General features: G+C 35.1%; 1 protein-coding gene across 4 annotated transcripts in view; it reads right to left on the reverse strand.

The window, feature by feature from the left end:
- Nucleotides 1-5155: 5155 nt before the first annotated feature.
- Nucleotides 5156-18599, reverse strand: part of LOC127880866 (prestin-like) — a 97752-nt gene continuing 84308 nt past the window's right edge. For all 4 annotated transcript variants that reach the window (XM_052428334.1, XM_052428335.1, XM_052428336.1 and 1 more), the window contains 6 exons: nucleotides 14751-14921; nucleotides 13972-14199; nucleotides 13338-13392; nucleotides 12667-12791; nucleotides 11425-11529; nucleotides 5156-10019 (listed from right to left, as the gene is read on the reverse strand). In XM_052428334.1, the coding sequence (XP_052284294.1) occupies nucleotides 9993-10019; nucleotides 11425-11529; nucleotides 12667-12791; nucleotides 13338-13392; nucleotides 13972-14199; nucleotides 14751-14921 (711 nt within the window). In that variant the 3' untranslated portion in view covers nucleotides 5156-9992. The remainder of the gene's footprint in view (nucleotides 10020-11424; nucleotides 11530-12666; nucleotides 12792-13337; nucleotides 13393-13971; nucleotides 14200-14750; nucleotides 14922-18599) is intronic.

Genomic DNA, 18599 nt, shown 5'->3' on the forward strand with positions numbered 1-18599 from the left:
CACTTTGTGCGTAGATTCTACACCTTCGTCAGTTCGCGGTTAGTGTGTGTGAATGTCAGAGTTTATATACAGGTCATCGCTGGGTCTTCACGAATACCTTATGTTCTGACCGGAGTTCGCGGCCAGTAAAATAATCGTTATATAATAAAGACGCTATAGCGTGAACTATGTGAACTGCAATTTTCTTTAGACCAGAAAAATGTTAAGTGAAGATATCAAGCGATATAATTATGGTATGTCAATAATAGATTCTTAATGTGTTTTCAACAATACCATGATGAATATTATTTATAATTAATTAAACAAGAATTATTCCACCACATTGACTAATGTATTAAGCATGAGCGCGATGATTCTCGATACTGTTACTAATCGAATCAAATAGCAATGCCCGACAAACCACTAAAACAGGTTTGTTCGAAGAACGCGCGTATATTATTTAAAATATGTACGGATACTTCGCGTGTGGCCAGTTGGCTCATATGTTTTAATTTCACTTCCATTATTATTTTGGTTTTCTGTTTTGTATCTATAGGTTTATGACAAGCAATATGTAATAATGTAAAATAAGCCGCAAAAACTCCGCGTACCATCCCGTACTGCGTGTGATGCAGCTAAGAACTGCACAGAAAGACATTCGCTATCCTTGATCTCATTCATTGAACTCTTTACCTTTCACGAACTCCAACCACAATCAACGCCGTATATCTTTTTTTAATGATATTTCTTGTTTCTTATTGCTTACAAATATACCTTCAAGTTGATACCAAAACCAACCATTTGGAATTTATTTTACAAATCTTAGGCGGCATGCACTGAACAATGTGTGCTAAGTATCAAGTTGACTGCATGTAACCCTGCAAACAAGAGTTCCGGTTTGGGGTTATGTAACCACAATCAGTAATAAATGATAACACTCCCGTAAACTTAACCTTTTACACGTCGTTAAAATTCTACGCTACGTCTGACTACTGTGGGTTACCTACGTAGTTTTTAGCTCACCTGAGCACAACGTGCTCATTGTGAGCTTTTGTGATTGCCTTTGGCCCGTCGTGCGTCGTCCGTTGTACGGCATTTGCCTTGTAAACTCTCTAGAGGCCACATTTATTGTCGAATCTTCATGAAATTTGGTCAGAAGATTGGTCTCTTGGATGAGTTCGAAAATGGTTACGTTTGCTTGAAAAAAACATGGCTTCCAAGGGGCGAGGCATTTTTCCTTATATGGCTATAGTTAAATCTTTTAACAATCTAGAGGCCACATTTACTGTCCGATCTTCATGAAACTTGGTCAGAAGATTCACCCCGATAATATCTTGGACGAGTTCAACAATGATGCCGGTTGGTTGAAAAACATGGCTGCCAGGGGGTGGGGCCTTTTTCCTTATATGGCTATAGTAAAACCTTGAAAACACTCTAGAGGCCACATTTATTTTCCGATCTTCATGAAACTTGGCACCAAGAATTGTCCCAATTTTTTTTATCTCAGGTGAGCGACTTTGGGCCTTTCAGGCCTTCTTGTTTTAATAGCTGCACCCAGCGTCACAGACGCGTTTTTCTCTTACATTATTCTTAAAAAAAAATTCAGTAATAAAATAGAAAGAATTGTGATCTATTGCTACTGAGTTATGCGTGCTAACTTAGAAATGTACCTGCTTACTTTCATCACGGACCATATACGCTCCGTGCTTTCATAAGTGTAAAAGTAGACGTTAACCCTTTCCCATTCATTAGCTAAGCAAATCAAAGCGCTGAAGGCACTGAAGATGTTCGCTATTGCATTATTTAACACGCAATTCATTTTTTCAAAATCAATCGCAAGTTTGAAATGAACACACGCCATTCAACTTTATAAAGTGTGTGTCCTAGCGCACGGGTCGAGTTTTGTGTGCACTTTTTATCATCCTTATTATTTTATAGAAATAACTTAGACAAAATAAAAACAACATGCTTTTTGGACGTTCTGAAAGCATAGAAAGTATGATGAAAATGGTAATGAGAACTTAATATAAAGAAAATTTGCAGTCACCATCATATTAAAGGAATATTTTTTTCTAATATCAAATAACTATCTCACCAAGAATACAAATTCATATTGAAAGTTCCGTGTACAAAACTTTTGATTTTTGACACCATATACAAATTCAAAATATACAATAATCTTCGTATCTTGTATTTGGAGGAATAAAAGTATATAAACATTGCTGTTTATGCTTTACTTGTTACCCGAGCAGATCACACGGTGTCAACAACGCTGACAAAAACATAGGTATAGAGCACTAATGCGCTTTTAGGCGTAGCTGTTTTACTCAGTTTTCATCTTAGTGACTTTTACAGAACGCCAACAGACACGCATGAATATTTTCGAATATTTAATAAACTGATTCGAGATACAACCTCTGAAGTTTTGCTGCATCACTGCGTATGTGCTCAATTCAAAGGATGTAGCACTGTTCAGTGTAAGGAATTCCGGACTACTCTCTGTATGCTCAAACGACACAAATTGTGGCCCTGTTACAATTACGCGTTACAATCCATCTCGCAGAATTTCACTTTCGCCTCCAAGATGAGAAAACAATCATTAGCGAAATAGTATAGTGTCACGATAAGAGAAAATCGTTTAATTATCATACCACAATGTTTACCGTACTTGGTCAGCACGTCTGGAAATCATTCCGTTATGTGTGGATAGGCTGCCATTATTAACAAGTTTGCTATTTTGAATTCAATTTTGTATCAAAAAGCATTGTTCTTAAATGTGGCATTTTCAATTCGCAATGAGATTTGTAATGACCCTCGTCATGCGAAAATGGGTCTTATTCCATATGCGTCCATCATATAAATAGCCCACTCAGCTATCTCTCCTTCTGGTAAGGAGAAACATAACATATTGAGTGATTTTATATCGAACAGCATCGCCTATGGCCTGACTGCGCAAAAGCACATGTTGGGTTTAACAAACGCTTGCCGAAACGCATAAGACCCATTTTCGCATGACGGCGCTATTGACGTGTGATTTAAATGTGTCGAAAGAAAACTGCCTTTAAATCAAATATCAACATACGATATATTTCGATAGTGAAGAAAGATACACATAACAAGGCATATGAGGACACATATGAAGTGCTCTCCCGTAGTATATTTTTTATCTACTCACACTAATGTGTGGTTTGACAACGCTAACACACATTTCATGCGGTGAATATGCAACTTACAAGTGAAAAACACAACACAATAGTTTAACTTTTGTTTAATTGTATTTATTTATTTAGAAAAGTAAATTGCAAACTTTATTTCAAAGTCAGCGTATACACCGACTACATTTTGAAAGATATTTATTGTTAAATACATTAAATATATTTAATATAATATATTTAGTTGTTTTCGGTTTTAGCGATTATAAAGCATTTTCGAGGTTGCCTATAGTATGCCTGTAGTAATTGATGAACTCATATCCAACTGTCTATGTATTGAGAACTGTTAATATAAACAAGCTAAACCTTCTACTAACCTTCTACTATTGCGTTGCTAGCACCCGTAAATACAAAAGATCGCCGCTATCTGTTGAGAGCCAAAGAACGTTTTCCAGAAATACCCGCTGTAGTAGCATGAAAGAGGTTACGAAACAGGTCATTCCTATTATGATTATAATTTGTTTGTTATATTCGGGTTTAGCGATTATGAAACATTTTTTTGTTTTTGTCTATCGTATCGCTGAAGTTATTGTTGGACTTATGTTCAACGTTTTATAAATTCTGAATATAAATAAGCGTTAACTTTTTCCCGAATCAGCCTCAATTTACGACCTGTACTTCGTCATTGAGGTGTATGTGAGAGCGTAACCTATTGCGTTGTTATCACCCGTGGACTTTCCATTTGTTTGATCGACAGGAGCATCTATTAATAGCCTCATATTATGAATGGACTGAGCAAAAATACTACGTCATAAAGACGCTGCAGAAAGTGGACTATTTTATTCATTCATAAACAATCTTCTCCGCGACACGTACAATAGATCATTGTTTATTGATTCTTTTCTATAAAAGCACCGTTCGAAACTATTGCATTTAACACGATATTAATATCATGTTTCCATTTGTGAATGAATATAATTGGAGAACTCAAACCTCTTGCATAAATTAAACAACTCTTTCTCGCGCGGATACGCGTAGTAAGCGAGTATTGGGCTCTTAGTAGCTGTGGCGTATTGACCTGAATTTTAGACTAACCACCTTAGACGGTCGCTAAGCGACCATCTAAAAATGGCTATGTGCATAAAACCAGAACAGCCTGCGAGTAACTCAGTTCAGTTTTTATGTTGTTTGCTGCTCATCAGTATCTAAAGGTTGGAAATGAAGCCTTGATTCTGGTAATATGAACGGTTTTAAATTAAATTTAACTTTCATAGGGACCACAAATATGTCAAAATACCTAAGTGGTAAAGGGTTAATTAATGTTTTCAGCTGAAAATTACTGGTGTTTAGGGCAATTCGAATTCAATTAGTGATCATCACGAAAGCCACATGTTGTTTTGACAAAAGACCACAGAATTACATTTTTATAAATATATATTTATAGCAATAAGAATGGAGCCATGAAGTATGTTTAATAAAATCCAACATGGATTAAATAAATATTTCTTAAATTAAGATCAAGAAAGAGTTAATAAATTGTCTGTACATATAAATGCACTTTAACCATACACTTTACGTTCACATGTGTATGAAACCATTGCTGTGACATTATCCCTTTATTATCGCTGAGCCTGACATTCAATATTGGTAGCCGTCAAGTGTTAGGCGTGTTTTCGTTATATTGGTGTGTAGCCGTCAAGTGTTAGGCGTGTTATTGGCGTGTAGCCGTCAAGTGTTAGTCGTGTTTTCAGTCACGAATGTACAACGATCGATCTTGATATCATGTAAAATGTGTATGCATACACGAAACTTTCACAGTATTATAACACGATCAGCCAGCAAACCTCGCTATCGACACATAGATAATGTTCAGTCCATCATACATTGTTAAGGAATGTTATCTTGGTTTCTTTTATCTGGGGCATGACGTTTGTGATATGTTGCAACTTATTACTGTTCTGACGTTACTACAAACTATAGTATAAATCGAGTTCTCTCATCTTAATGCAAGACACACGTATATGTTCGTTGTATAGATGTTTTATATGTTTGCTTTAGTCATGCAAGGTCTCATGATATCATTAGCGGACATAATCACAACTTTAAAGCGCATATATATACTTATGCAGAGACATTTCTGGAGATTCACTGCTCAGTTGGGTCCTCAGACCCATTTTTGCATAAAGTGTCTGATAAAGTTCGTCCTCAGACTCACTTACGCATAAGGCATCTGGTAAAGTTCGTCCTCAGACCCACTTCTGCATAAAGCGCCTAAAAGTTCGTGCTCAGAATCACTTCCACATAAAGCGTCTGATAAAGTTCATGCTCAGACCCACTTCCGCATAAAGCGTCTGGTAAAGCTCGTCCTCAGACCCACTTCTGCATAAAGCGTCTGATAAAGTTTATCTTCAGACCCACTTCCGCATAAGGCATCTGGTAAAGTTCGTCCTCAGACCCACTTCTGCATAAAGCGTCTGATAAAGTTTGTCCTCAGACCCACTTCCGTATAAAGCATCTGGTAAAGTTCGTTCTCAGACCCACTTCCGCATAAAGCATCTGGTAATGTTCGTCCTCAGACCCACTTTCGCATAAAGTGTCAGATAAAGTGTGTCCTCAGACCTGTTTTAAAATTAAGCGGCTCGAAAAGTGGAACACTTCTTATAAACATTTCAGCCCCAGTTACTTGTCTTGAAGATTATTAATTCCAAACAATATAAACAAGAAACCGTCGAAGACGGGTGATGCTCCCCAAAGGTTTTTTTGGTCACAATATTGCACTATATATTCAGATAAAAGGAAACGTCTTGAAGGCACAGTAGTTGGGGGTACAAGAATTTTTGATAGAAAATTTCAAAGGGTCATAACTCTGTGAAAAATCATCCGACCAGAACCCGCTGATAATACATGTATGCACATCTCCTCTTGGTAGTGATCCTACCCATAAAGTTTCATTGAATTCCGGTCATTAGTTGCTGAGAAATAGCCAGGACAAAAATTGTGCACTGATGGACACACGGACAGACAGATGAAGCTGCAACTATATGCTCCGCCCAAAATAAATTTTTGGGGAGCATAAAAATCAGTCAATTAAATAAGAACAACAAAAAACATATTCATATAAAATCCTTGTTTCAATGGTCATCAAACGTGGCTGATTAAATACCATACAGTATAATAATAATATAATTTATATAAAAAAAATTCATACATTGAAATATATCTATGTATATATCAATAGTCTGTGTAAAGCTATATTTGTAATGAGAACTCTGCAAGTAAATGTTCAATGTGTGAGGAAAAATGAATGTAAATAGCAAGTGCTGCTCTAAGACAGAATGCTCAACTATTCTGGTTATAGTATAGTATAATGTTGTTGTTTTTCTGTCAGTAACCTAATAATTCACCACAAAGACATTTTTTAAGTTGAATATTTGTAGTAGTTATACATTATATGTAAATAAAAAGATGAAGATTTGATAAATTAAAAAAGTACAATTTACAAATGACTCAACCGGCTCCAAATGCAATCCTAACTTAATTATGCATGCAACTGCCTAAAAACAAAATTATAGCAAAATTATTACATCAAAAATAAAGTTATTGAGCAGAAACTGTCTTAATAACATTGAACTGATTTCACTGACCCCCACATGCAATCCCAACATAGCTCTGCATGGACCATACCTACACACCAAATTGTAGAAAAAAATCATACAAATTCATTTTTTTTAGCAGGAATTTATTCTATTAATAGTAATAGTGACCTTGACCACACTTTTCCAAATACAATTTCTCATAAAATCAGCTTATATCGTACCTACACACTTTCAGCAAAATATCTCCATCCTTGCACACTTTTTGTTATTTTTAGCACCGATGGCCTTGACCTTGATCCATCTAGCCCCGAATGCAAGGTCTAAAGTTATCTAGAAATTGTTGCAAGCAAAAGTTTACCAGAACTGTTTAAGTACAAAAAGTGGCATTAGTCTGCTTAATTCCAGTCAGAATTGTGGGGGTTGGTCTGTGAGATTTTTGATCGCCAAAACATGTGTAAAGTTTCAAATGAATATCTGTAGTAGATTAACAGTTTAACCAAACTTAGGACAAGATGGAGCAGAATCATAAAAAGCAGGTCAGTGTGTCATAGAATATTCATGAAGACCCTTAACATGTAAGTGAAGTTTTGTTTCAATATCTGTAGTAGATCCATGGATATGAAGTAGCTGCACATGAACATTAAGCAGAATTGTCTAAGTACAAAAAGGGCTTTATTCTGCTAAATTGCAGATTCAGAGTCATGAAACTTGGTCAGGAAAGTCCAACAATGACCCTTAAAACATTTTTAAAGTTTCCATTGAATACCCACAGCACGCTATACTGAGGCCAACAATTGGGTGAGTAGAAAAGCTCTGACTATTCAATGAATAGTTGAGATAAAAACACTAATAACACAAAACATAAATACTCAACAACAAACACAAAATATCTTGTCAAACAAACTCAATCTCTTCAACAGATGAGCCATATTTCAGGAACAGGGATAACAAGGGACTGAGGCTTTCAAATATTGTTTACAAATGTACAATAACTGATAAATCATTCAAGATAACTTAAATGATATGGGCCGTGCTCTGTGAAAAGGGGGTTTAATGCATGTGAGTAAAGTGTCGTCCCAGATTAGCCTGTGCAGTCTGCATGTGAGTCAAGTGTCGTCCCAGATTAGCTTGTGCAGTCTGCACAGGCAAATCAGGGAGGACACTTTTCGCTTTTATATTTTTCTTATTTCAAGAAAGACTCTTCTGAGCAAAAATCAAGTGGAGGCGTAAAGTGTCATCCCTGATTAGCCTGTGCATATTGCACAGGCTAATCTGGGACAACACTTATGCACTTGCATTGAACCCCCTTTTCACAGAGTGTGACTCAATATTTATTTTATCAGCAAATAAACAATTTCATAATGAAGTGACTAATATATGAGTACAACTCTTGATTATATTGATAAAATAATTTACAGCATATGATTTGGACTACCACAAATTAAGTCCTCAACACGTCAAATATCCTATATTGCTCTTATAAAAATCTTCAATAATTTCATTAATTCATTATAATTATGTCTCAATGGTTCAAACATACACAATTGCTTTTTACCGTGTCATACACAGGAAACAATGAATTTCAACATAATTTGATCTGCAACCTCACATAAGTACATTATTGAACATTAGTCAAGGTTTGTATGTGTGCCCACCAATACAGATGTCACCTGACCTTGACTTCATTTTACAATTTAATAAATAAAGCAATCCCTATACCTATAATTCATCTTCAAGAAGCAATGCAATACAAAGCCAAACCAAGAATATTTCATTAAAATATTTGATCTGAATCATCACATTTATTAAGGGAAAATTTGTATGACTATACAGTCATAATTATTATAATTTCTGAGTGGAAATCTATTTTTAACATCTAATGATAATGACCACAAGAAACTGTGTTCTCACAGTTATAAAGAATGTCTTATTTTTAGTGCAGATATTAAGGCAGTCAAGGGAAAGCTATGTCCCCTGACAAGATTTTGAAAATCTGTTATATGCTTTAATAAACGGTGACCTTGATCTTTAGGCAGCAAGATGGTACCAATGCCTTCTGCACAGAAGGCCAATGACACAAAAGATTTTTGAATTCATCAAAATTCTTCAATGTTTATAGAAGATAAAGTGCGAAAATAAAAAAAGAGGCTCATACTTTTGACCTTGAAGTTTAACCTTGACCTTAAGCTGGCCTGCCTGACTCATGCCTTTTGCATATTGTCTCAATGACCTTCACATTAAAGTCAATGTAAAAACAATTAATGTGCATTGAAAATATGGAACTGACAAGCAAATGGAAGCTCAAAGTTTCAAACTCGCAGTGCAACCTTGCAAATTTTGTAACTGTCTTAAACATTTATGTAACAACATGTATGACAAATATCTATACTTTTCACAATGATATTAAAAAAACACTTTCAAACAGATAATGCAGTTTCAAAACAAAATGAGTGTTTGACATTATGAAAACATAAAGTACCAGTTGTTTTCTAATTATAACAAAAGCATTTCTCCATATTTATGTTACATACAAAAATGATCATAATAATTACTAAGGACTATGGTTTAATGGTGATTCTCAATAAAAAAAACTTCCCAAAATTAAAAAGCACATTCCAAAACCTGAAAAATATGTTTAATAAAGACATCAACAAGATGTAAGTGTATAGTTCATTTGCTTCACTTTATCAAGCTTTCACTCTTTATATGACTAAAACTTAAACATTTCAACAGAAAAGCATGACACATATAGAGTAAACCTTGTGTCTGTTTATTTGTTTGAAAGCGTAACCATTTGAATGATACTGGCCATTTCTGAACAAACAGTGCTATGAAAACCAGATCAACATTAAAACTTAATTAAACCAGGACAACAGCAAGTTGAGCACTTTCATACCAAAGACCATTGATCTGTAACTGTTACTAATATCCGCATGATTTTAATCATGTTTAACAAACATAATACTGTATATCATTTACATGTATATGTATCAATGTGACACACAGCAATCTTCAATAACTAGTGTGCATTTCATTCAAAGATTACTACGTTGGTGGGATATAATCACTTGAATGTTCACAATCAGGTTTTCTCTAGCTTTTTTTTACCAATACAAACAGTGGTTCATTATTCTGTTCACTGTTGACTGCCAGCGCTAATTACGGTAATGAAATATATCCCATTTTTATGTGCGTTACTTCACATATCTAGCTGTCCATTTTACTGGCCTCTGTCCAGTAATTTACTCAATAAACTGGCCAGTCATCAGAGATTTGAACCGACAACTAATTTCTGAAAAGAGAAAAAGAAATATTAAAGCAATAAATATCGGTGATTTTTTTTAAATTCATATTTTACAGCCTGTGCCTTTTGGATTGGGAAAAATAGTGGGATAAACGATGCAATTGGAAAAATGAAACATTATTAATATGATTATAAATAACAGTATTCCAATGGTTAATAAGTGAATGTTTAACTGCATTATCAAATTTATGTTTACGTTATTATATGTTTATATCCCTGTAAACTCAATAAAACAATTGCTAGTATACAGTTTATTTGAAAAGTTCTTCATCCTTTTTGGGAAATTTTGGTAAGATTTTATGGGAAAATGTTATTTTGCCATTGGGAAGCAGCCTGTAGGAGGCTGTAATTTTGGGCAAAAAAATTTCACTGCATATGAATATGTAAAATTTATAAATGGATTAACTACACAATAAAACATTGAATTCAAGTTAGTATATGCTTAAATATACAGTAGATTTACTTTCAATATACATTTGGTTATTACATACATATTCTATATTCATTTAACATGTGAACATATGTCGGCGCTGAATGTACATTACATTATGATTGTAACATGTGAAAAAGATCATTCTATGATTCTTTGTTCATACTTTTATTTTATTTTTTTGAGACTATTTAACACCATTTAAGGACCAACTTCTTCCTATGCATCTTCATCAAACTTGGCCATAACATTTGTCCACATGCATTTTGGTTCAGTAAACACCACCCATATAAAATAGTGATATTTAAATAAATAAAGCTCAGCAGAGAAATATTTGATTTTTTTTGTATTATTACGGAGCAGAAAATAATATTTGTTCAAAATCTCTTGTATGCAGAAACAACAAAAAACAAGAGCTGTCAGAGGACAGCGCACTTGACTATTTGAGTGCTTGACAGTATAACGTAAGCAATCATGGGGAAATTCTAAGTGCAAAAAGGTCCATAATTCTTACAAAATGCTTGTTACAGTTGTCTGCTCTTGTTTATAGATTGGGGTCATGTTGGTGAAGAAGTATGCAAACTATGAAAGCAATATGTCAAGGGACATTGAAAATTTTTGAGGTGGTACGCAAACTTTAAAATAGATTTATCAATAATATGCATATTCTGAGTGAAAAAAGGGCCATAATTCATACAAAATGCTTGATACAGTTGTCTGCTCTTGTTTATAGGTTGGGGGCATGTTGGTAAAGAAGTTTGCAAAATATAAAAGTAATATGTCAAGGGACATAGAAAATATTTGAGGTGGTACGCAAACTTTAACATTCCAACGCTCATGCACACGGGAATGCCGATGCCAGGGTGAGTAGGATAGCTTTACCGTACTATATATATTTAATATATAATAGTCAAGCTAAAAATGTCAAACAAAATTAAAAATGTCCCTTTGCACGACACGTACCCTGCTTCCCACATCATCGTCTGCATAATGGATATCAATCTGGCTGTCAGTGTCACTGTCATCATCCTCATCATTGGCATCTTCGTGATCTAGCGTTAAGCCATTCTAAAGCATATTGAGACCATGGTTACAATGTGCAGTCTGCACAGGCTAATCAGGGACGAAACTTTGTGCTCTTATGGTAATATTTAAAGGAAGTCTCTTCTTGAAAAAAATCAAATGTTGGCGGAAAGGGTTTTCCCTGTAAGCGTTTGCAGACTACACTGTCTAATCTGGGACAACACTTTACGCACATGGATAAGGCCCCATTTTCCCAAAGCAAACATATATTTGACACATACTTGCTAAAAATGTTTGACATTGACAAACCACAACGTTGTAAAGAACTAATTAACAGCCATTTCATTAGCTATAATTATTTAAAAGGTAATACATACTTTCAATCATTTGTTATCTCAGTTGCATGAACCATCTCATGTTTTGGGGCTCATTGAACACTTAACAGTGACACCAAAGCATCTCACTCATATGATTGATAGCACATTGAACACCAATTAGTTTCATTAAACCTTCTCACCTGTATAGGTAGTGGCTCATTGAACACTTAAAAGTGGCACCAACTTCTCACTCATATGATTGATGGCACATTGAATACCAATAAGTTTCATTAAACCATCTCACCTGTATAGGTGGTGGCTAATGTAACACTTAAAGTGGCACCAACATCTCACTCATATGATTGATGGCACATTGAACACCAACAAAAAAATTCATTGAATTGATAACCCCTGCCAATATGCATCTGGACACAAAAGTGTTATATTTGACACCCAAAAAAGCATTTTTTCAAGATACAAAGGGCCATAACTCCTTTATTATCCGATGGCGTGCATCATTCTCTTATCCAATATATACTCATACCAAGTTTCAATAAAATCCCCAAAGCACTTCCAAGATATGCCTCCTGACACAAAAAAAACATTTTTTGAATAGAAAAGGGCCATAACTCCGTTATTAACAGATGGTTTACAATGCCATTTGGCAGGCATCATCCTCTTATCCATATATATACTCATACGAAGTTTTAATGAAATCTGCCAGAGCACTACCAAGATATGGCTCCAGACACAAAAGAGCCGGACGGACGGACAGAAAGACGGACGGAAAGACGGACAGGACAACGCCAAAACAATATCCCTTCGCTTCTGGCGGGGGATAATAAGTTTCGTTAAACCGTCTCACCTGTATGGGTGGGGGCTCATCACCGAACTGTGCTCTAAGAACAGCATCATGAACAGACACAAAGATTTTGGTGTTGTCAAGGGTTTTGTAGAAGTCGGTTTTCTTAAACATCTTTCTAATTCCAGCTGCAAACAAACAAATTATTAACAATTACCAAATCATTTTGTATATGAATGTATTTTGTTTAGTTTAAGTTGGATTTTAAGTTATATAAATCTAACTTTCATTTAATCTTTGCTTGTAGTAAGTTATACCATTCTAATGAATTGTATTGCATTTTAAAATACCTAACACCTTAGTTAAAGCAAACACACTGCTTATTAGTTATACTCAAGGGGCCTAGTATCACAAACATTCTTAAGTCGATATTTTGACTCAATTTTTCTATTTTTGCTCATTTTTTTAAAATGAGTCCGACTACAATGCTCAATTTGGTGGTCAAAGAAGCTTTTTTGAGTTTTGAGTGTGACTCAACCCAAAGTGAGATTTGAGATTTTTATCAGCTGACCAACATTTTCCATACTCAGATGAGCAGATACTCTAATCTCATTTTCTGAGTTGAGAAAAATATATGAGACTGTTCTTGATAGCGGGCCAGGGTTGTCAATGTAACGTTTTTGTCATTATTTGGTGTAGGACTTGGTCACTACAGCACACATGTCAGCACTTACCTTTACAGCTGGCCAACATGACTTTCACACCCACGGCTTTAAACTCACCGATTACCTGCAAAGTAGAAACATAATCATCGTGTAACTTTCGACTGGTTATCATTGTTCATTATTTACACCATGTGTAGATGTAGCACAATAAAACAGTTGAATGTCAATCCTAGATTGCAAATAGATATAATTATTTATAAACCATTTTCTAGCAAACCATTTGTTAAACTTTGGAAATTAGCCAAGTGGATGCAATAAAACAAGTAAAACTAATGAATAAAAACATATTTTGAAATGCAAAATGAATTCTTAGGTATTAAATTATTAATGTACTACATGTATATAAACTGTAAACAAATCATTTACAATAAGTGAACATCATCAGATTGTTTGACAAACAATAGTTCAATTACTATGCATGTGCACTTTACAAGTTTTGTCCAAAACCTTTATAATTCAGCTGGATTCCATCAAAGGCCTAAGGCTTATTCAAATGCTCTCAAGTCTGTTTTCTGGTAAGAACCAGTACTTGGTGTCTGAGTTGGAAACCCATGACCTCTTGGTCGCTGCACGGACATATCCACTACAACATGGCAACTTCTAATAACAAGATTAAACAAATATTAGAAAAACCCAAACCTACCGCAACAAGAACTTTCACACCCATAGAGTCAATAAAGCTCCATGGCGATGCATCTAAGATGATGGTATGAAAGTCAAGGTCTGGTGGACACTCGCGTACGGACTTGCTGACCATGTTGACACTGATCTGGTTACTAGATGTATGCAATTCCATGTCAAGCGAGTCCATCGGGACTGGCATATCTGGTAGATTCTCCGACAGGACAATCTGGGTTTGTGGTTTACTTAGCTGTTAATTAAGTAAGGAATATCACATTAAATTTACAAAGAGCATTAGACAAAAAAATGCTTATACTATATTTTTAGAATGTATGGTTTTAAAAATTTCCTTCAACATTAGGGCCAAAATGGAAGCCCAGGTCACCACGGTGGCCAAGTTGGGCAGTTTTTAACGAATCAGATTGCTTGAAGAGATTTCGTTTTTGGTTACCAGGCAAAGAAACATGGACGCATTTTTGTAACATGCATTTGATAATGTTTTCTGATAATATTATCTTTTTAGGGTTCAAGTTTTCGTTTGGTTTGATTGTACTTGCAAAGGCCATTTCTGTTGAGTTAAGGGAACATTTTTCTACTATACAGTAACAAACTCATAATATTTTACTAGGACTTATATTCTTTAGAAAAATATTTTTGCAAAAAAGTCTAGATCAAAACTAGTTTACATATTGTTAAAGTTTATCTGGTTAATAAGGTTTTTACTGTTTTAATTATGAAAAAGCCAGCATTCCAACATGAATTTCATTAATATTGCACAACTATCACTACTTTATTGCTAACCTCTGCCTCTTTGTTGGCCTTTGCAATCTTGCTGGCCCGTTTCTTCTGGGTGATTTTGAGTGTTCGCGGATTCACAATTTTCTTGTACAGCAGTGAACGGAAGTGCTCTATGTTGACAAAGAATAGGGAATGTTCAAACCTGAAGATCTTCAACCCTGGCACCTCCTTGGCCTGCAATTACCCAAGTTACAATAGTTACTTTCTAAGGATTCCATAGTTACTTTCTTAGGATTCCATAGTTACTTTCTTAGGATTCCATAGTTACTGTCTAAGGATTCCATAGTTACTTTCTAAGGATTCCATAGTTACTTTCTAAGGATTCCATTGTTACGGTCTAAGGGGTGTCTAACTCATCTTTGAGAAGCAGCCTTGATCCCCGTCTCATTTTGGGGAAAAAATGGGTCACAAACTTTTTAAAAACAAGAAAAAATGAGTAGCAAACAGTTCAAAATTTCCAAAAAAAAGAGTAGCAAACAAGAAACTGTCGGAGACGGGTGATGCTCTTCAAAGTTTTTTTGTTTGTTACAATTTTGCACTATATATTCAGATAAAAGGAAACGTCTTGAGGGCACAATAGTTGGGGGGGACAAGAATAATTTTATATAAAATTTCGAAGGGCCATAACTCTGTGAAAAATCATCCGACCAGAACCCGCTGATAATATGCACATCTCCTCTTGGTTGTAAAGCTTCCAATAGTTTCATTGAATTCCGGTCATTAGTTGCTGAGAAATAGCCTGGACAAGAATTGCACTATATGTACAGTTAATGGAAAATTTCATAGGGCCATAACTCTGTGAAAATCATCCGACCAGAACCCTCTGATAATTTGCATATCTCTTCTTGGTAGTGAAGCTTCCCATAAAGTTTCATTGAATTCCGGTTATTAGTTGCTGAGAAATAGCCCGCACAAAAATTGCACTTTATTGTAACGCGAATCCTTACCTATGCGTACCGCAATATCTTTTGAATATGATATTCTAAGTGAGGGACAAACTGTCTCGGTGTACACACAACAGACAAACAAGATTAATTTGATTATCAACAAAACTTTATTATATTTTGTACTTAATATGAATTGTAAGAACAATACTAGTACAATAATCTAACAATAAACTGTTTGAGCATTAAGTTAATGAATAAAGTAACAATGACTATCAACGTATCATTAAAGTTAATGTTTAAATTTAAGAAGCAGTTGTCTATCTACAAATGTCCCCGATTTATATTAATATTCAGTTATTTACGTTTCCATCCTCCAATCTGTGTTCTTCTTGTCGTTGAAATGTTATTGTTAAATGGGTTCCAAGTGATAGTAGATGTGTTATGGATTTAGATGTTTTTGGCTGAAAGTTCTTATGTTAAAAGCTAGTGTTCCCGCTGTGTCGTCACATTTATACTACCCCGCGCAGTGAAACTTGAGCCGGTGCTCGAGTTGCTCGCAGCCAATCAGAACGCTTCCTTTGCATGACGTAAGCGGTGAATCTCTTTGTTTCGGGAAAATCCGAAAAGTCCATCCGTCCGAAAGAAATAAACCCGTTTCGGATATCCTTTAAGTACTTTAAGCGCTCAGCCCCTAATATATTCAGCTCCCTTTTAGACAATAACAATAGTGCAGAGTAACCACAACAGTGAGGTTCAATATTTGAGCATATGTGCATAAATAACAACTTTAAATATTCTCAAGCTATAATGGGCGCTGACTTGACAACTTATTCGAAATCATGGAGGATTTACACATTACTAATGCAATTTCTAATGTCAATAAGTAAGTTTTCAATCCTTATTGTCCTTCTGAATTGCAGTAAAAACAACGGTAATGATGCATAATTTCGCGACCTTTCAGCCTTCATATCACAAAATGTACAGTTAATGAAAAATTTCAAAGGGCCATAACTCTGTGAAAAATCATCCGACCAGAACATGCTGATAATATGCACATCTCCTCTTGGAAGTGAAGCTTACCATGAAGTTTCATTGAATTCCGGTCATTAGTTGCTGAGAAATAGCCCGGACAAGAATTGCACTATATGTACAGTTAATGGAAAATTTCAAAGGGCCATAACTCTGTGAAAAATCATCAGACAAAAATCCGCTGATTATATGCACATCTTCTCTTGGTAGTGAAGCTTCCCATAAAGTTTCATTGAATTCTGGTCATTAGTTGCTGAGAAATAGCCCGGAGAAAAATTGTGCACGGACAGATACACGGATGGACGGACAGACAGAGACAGACGAAGCGGCGACCATATGCTGTCCCCAAAATTTTTTGGGGAAGCATAATAAAATTGTGAACATTTTAGCCAAAATCTGCTGTAAATTGTGAAAGTTAGTCAAGAACTTCTCAAATGTGTGAAAAATGGCCATTAACTAAGCACGAAAAAAAGCCTTGCTTCTTAACCATTTACCACTCAGACCCCCACTTTGAGGCATGTTTCGTCCTTAGAATAATAAATTTAATTTCAGACCTTTTTACTAGATTCATTTTTGTTAAGTCTTTATTTCTAACTCTTTGATACTAACAAGAACCATCAATCCTTCATAAAACCTGTTAATTACTCACAGGCTATTCTGGTTTTATGCAGGTTACTTACAGCTATTTTCACTTTGCTTCTCAGTAAGAAATCATAAATGCATTATCATAAACTGTCCAAAAGATACATGTGTATACATAAACAAGGCAATCAACAGTTATTTACATGTTTCCTAAACAAGTGTATGCACTATGCATTAGAGCTGCAACAATTCGATCCGATTCATCGAAAATCGATTCGAAATGCTTCGATTCGATTACGATACCAAACCTACCAAATTCGATTCTTTAACATATATACAAATATATACATAGATACCTAAAGCACGCTTTATTCTGACTATTGATACGGGAAGGTGAAGGTTTTATCTTTACCTGTAATCACGACCCGCGCGATTGGTTGCTTATTACTTTAGTCATCCAATCAATAAGCGCATAGCGGTCTACTTTCGGAAAAAGCGTCAAAATGGCTGAACAAGTTGTTGCCGACAAATTGAAATTATCAGATGCGCCTAAGAAGCTCAAATCAAAAGTGTGGCAGTATTTTGGGTTTCTGATGGTAGCCCTACCGATAAAGCAAAGTGTAAACTGTGCTTCACGGATGTGGCGTACGCAAAGTCCGGCTCAACCACTAATCTAATGCAATATGTCAAACGCAAACAATACGTTGATTTAGCAAGAATAAGAGGTCGCACAAGTGCAACTACTGAAGTCGTGAGCCAGAAAAGTAGTTCTATTTCTGTTGAAATTTTGTTAAGTTTATTAGAGAATGTGATTTGTCCGACCGGTAACAGGTGATGCTGTCATGTCACAGTGGTAGACATGCTTATAGCGGTTTTGAGTAAAAGTATTATAGTGATAGTACTACCATTCAACTGATTCCAGATAAGTTTTTATGATTATTTATTTATTTTTTATATATTGTGTAATCAACACAATCTTCTAGTCAGAAGTTTTTATATTAAAATTCCTAATTTGCTTTTCTTTTTTATGTGTTTTATTGAAATCACATTTGAACAGAAATGTTAATTTTGAGGCATAAGAGTGAATATATGATAAAACTAGGTTTGAAGATGAATCGAATCTAAAAAATCGGTATCGGGGTGTCTGAAATCGAAATCGAATCGAGCTGTTGGTGAATCGTTACAGCTCTACTATGCATGTTACCATGACAACTGCCTGCATTTAAAATATTGTCATGACACACTTCTTAAATTTACATGAAATCATAGGTCTTGTATGAAATATAATGTGTCTTGCACAAGAACACTTCATGGTAACAGCATATTGAAAGTATAAATTTATTAGCTTGAGATA

This window comes from Dreissena polymorpha, chromosome 5, assembly GCF_020536995.1.
Source record: "Dreissena polymorpha isolate Duluth1 chromosome 5, UMN_Dpol_1.0, whole genome shotgun sequence".
NCBI lineage: Eukaryota > Metazoa > Mollusca > Bivalvia > Myida > Dreissenidae > Dreissena > Dreissena polymorpha.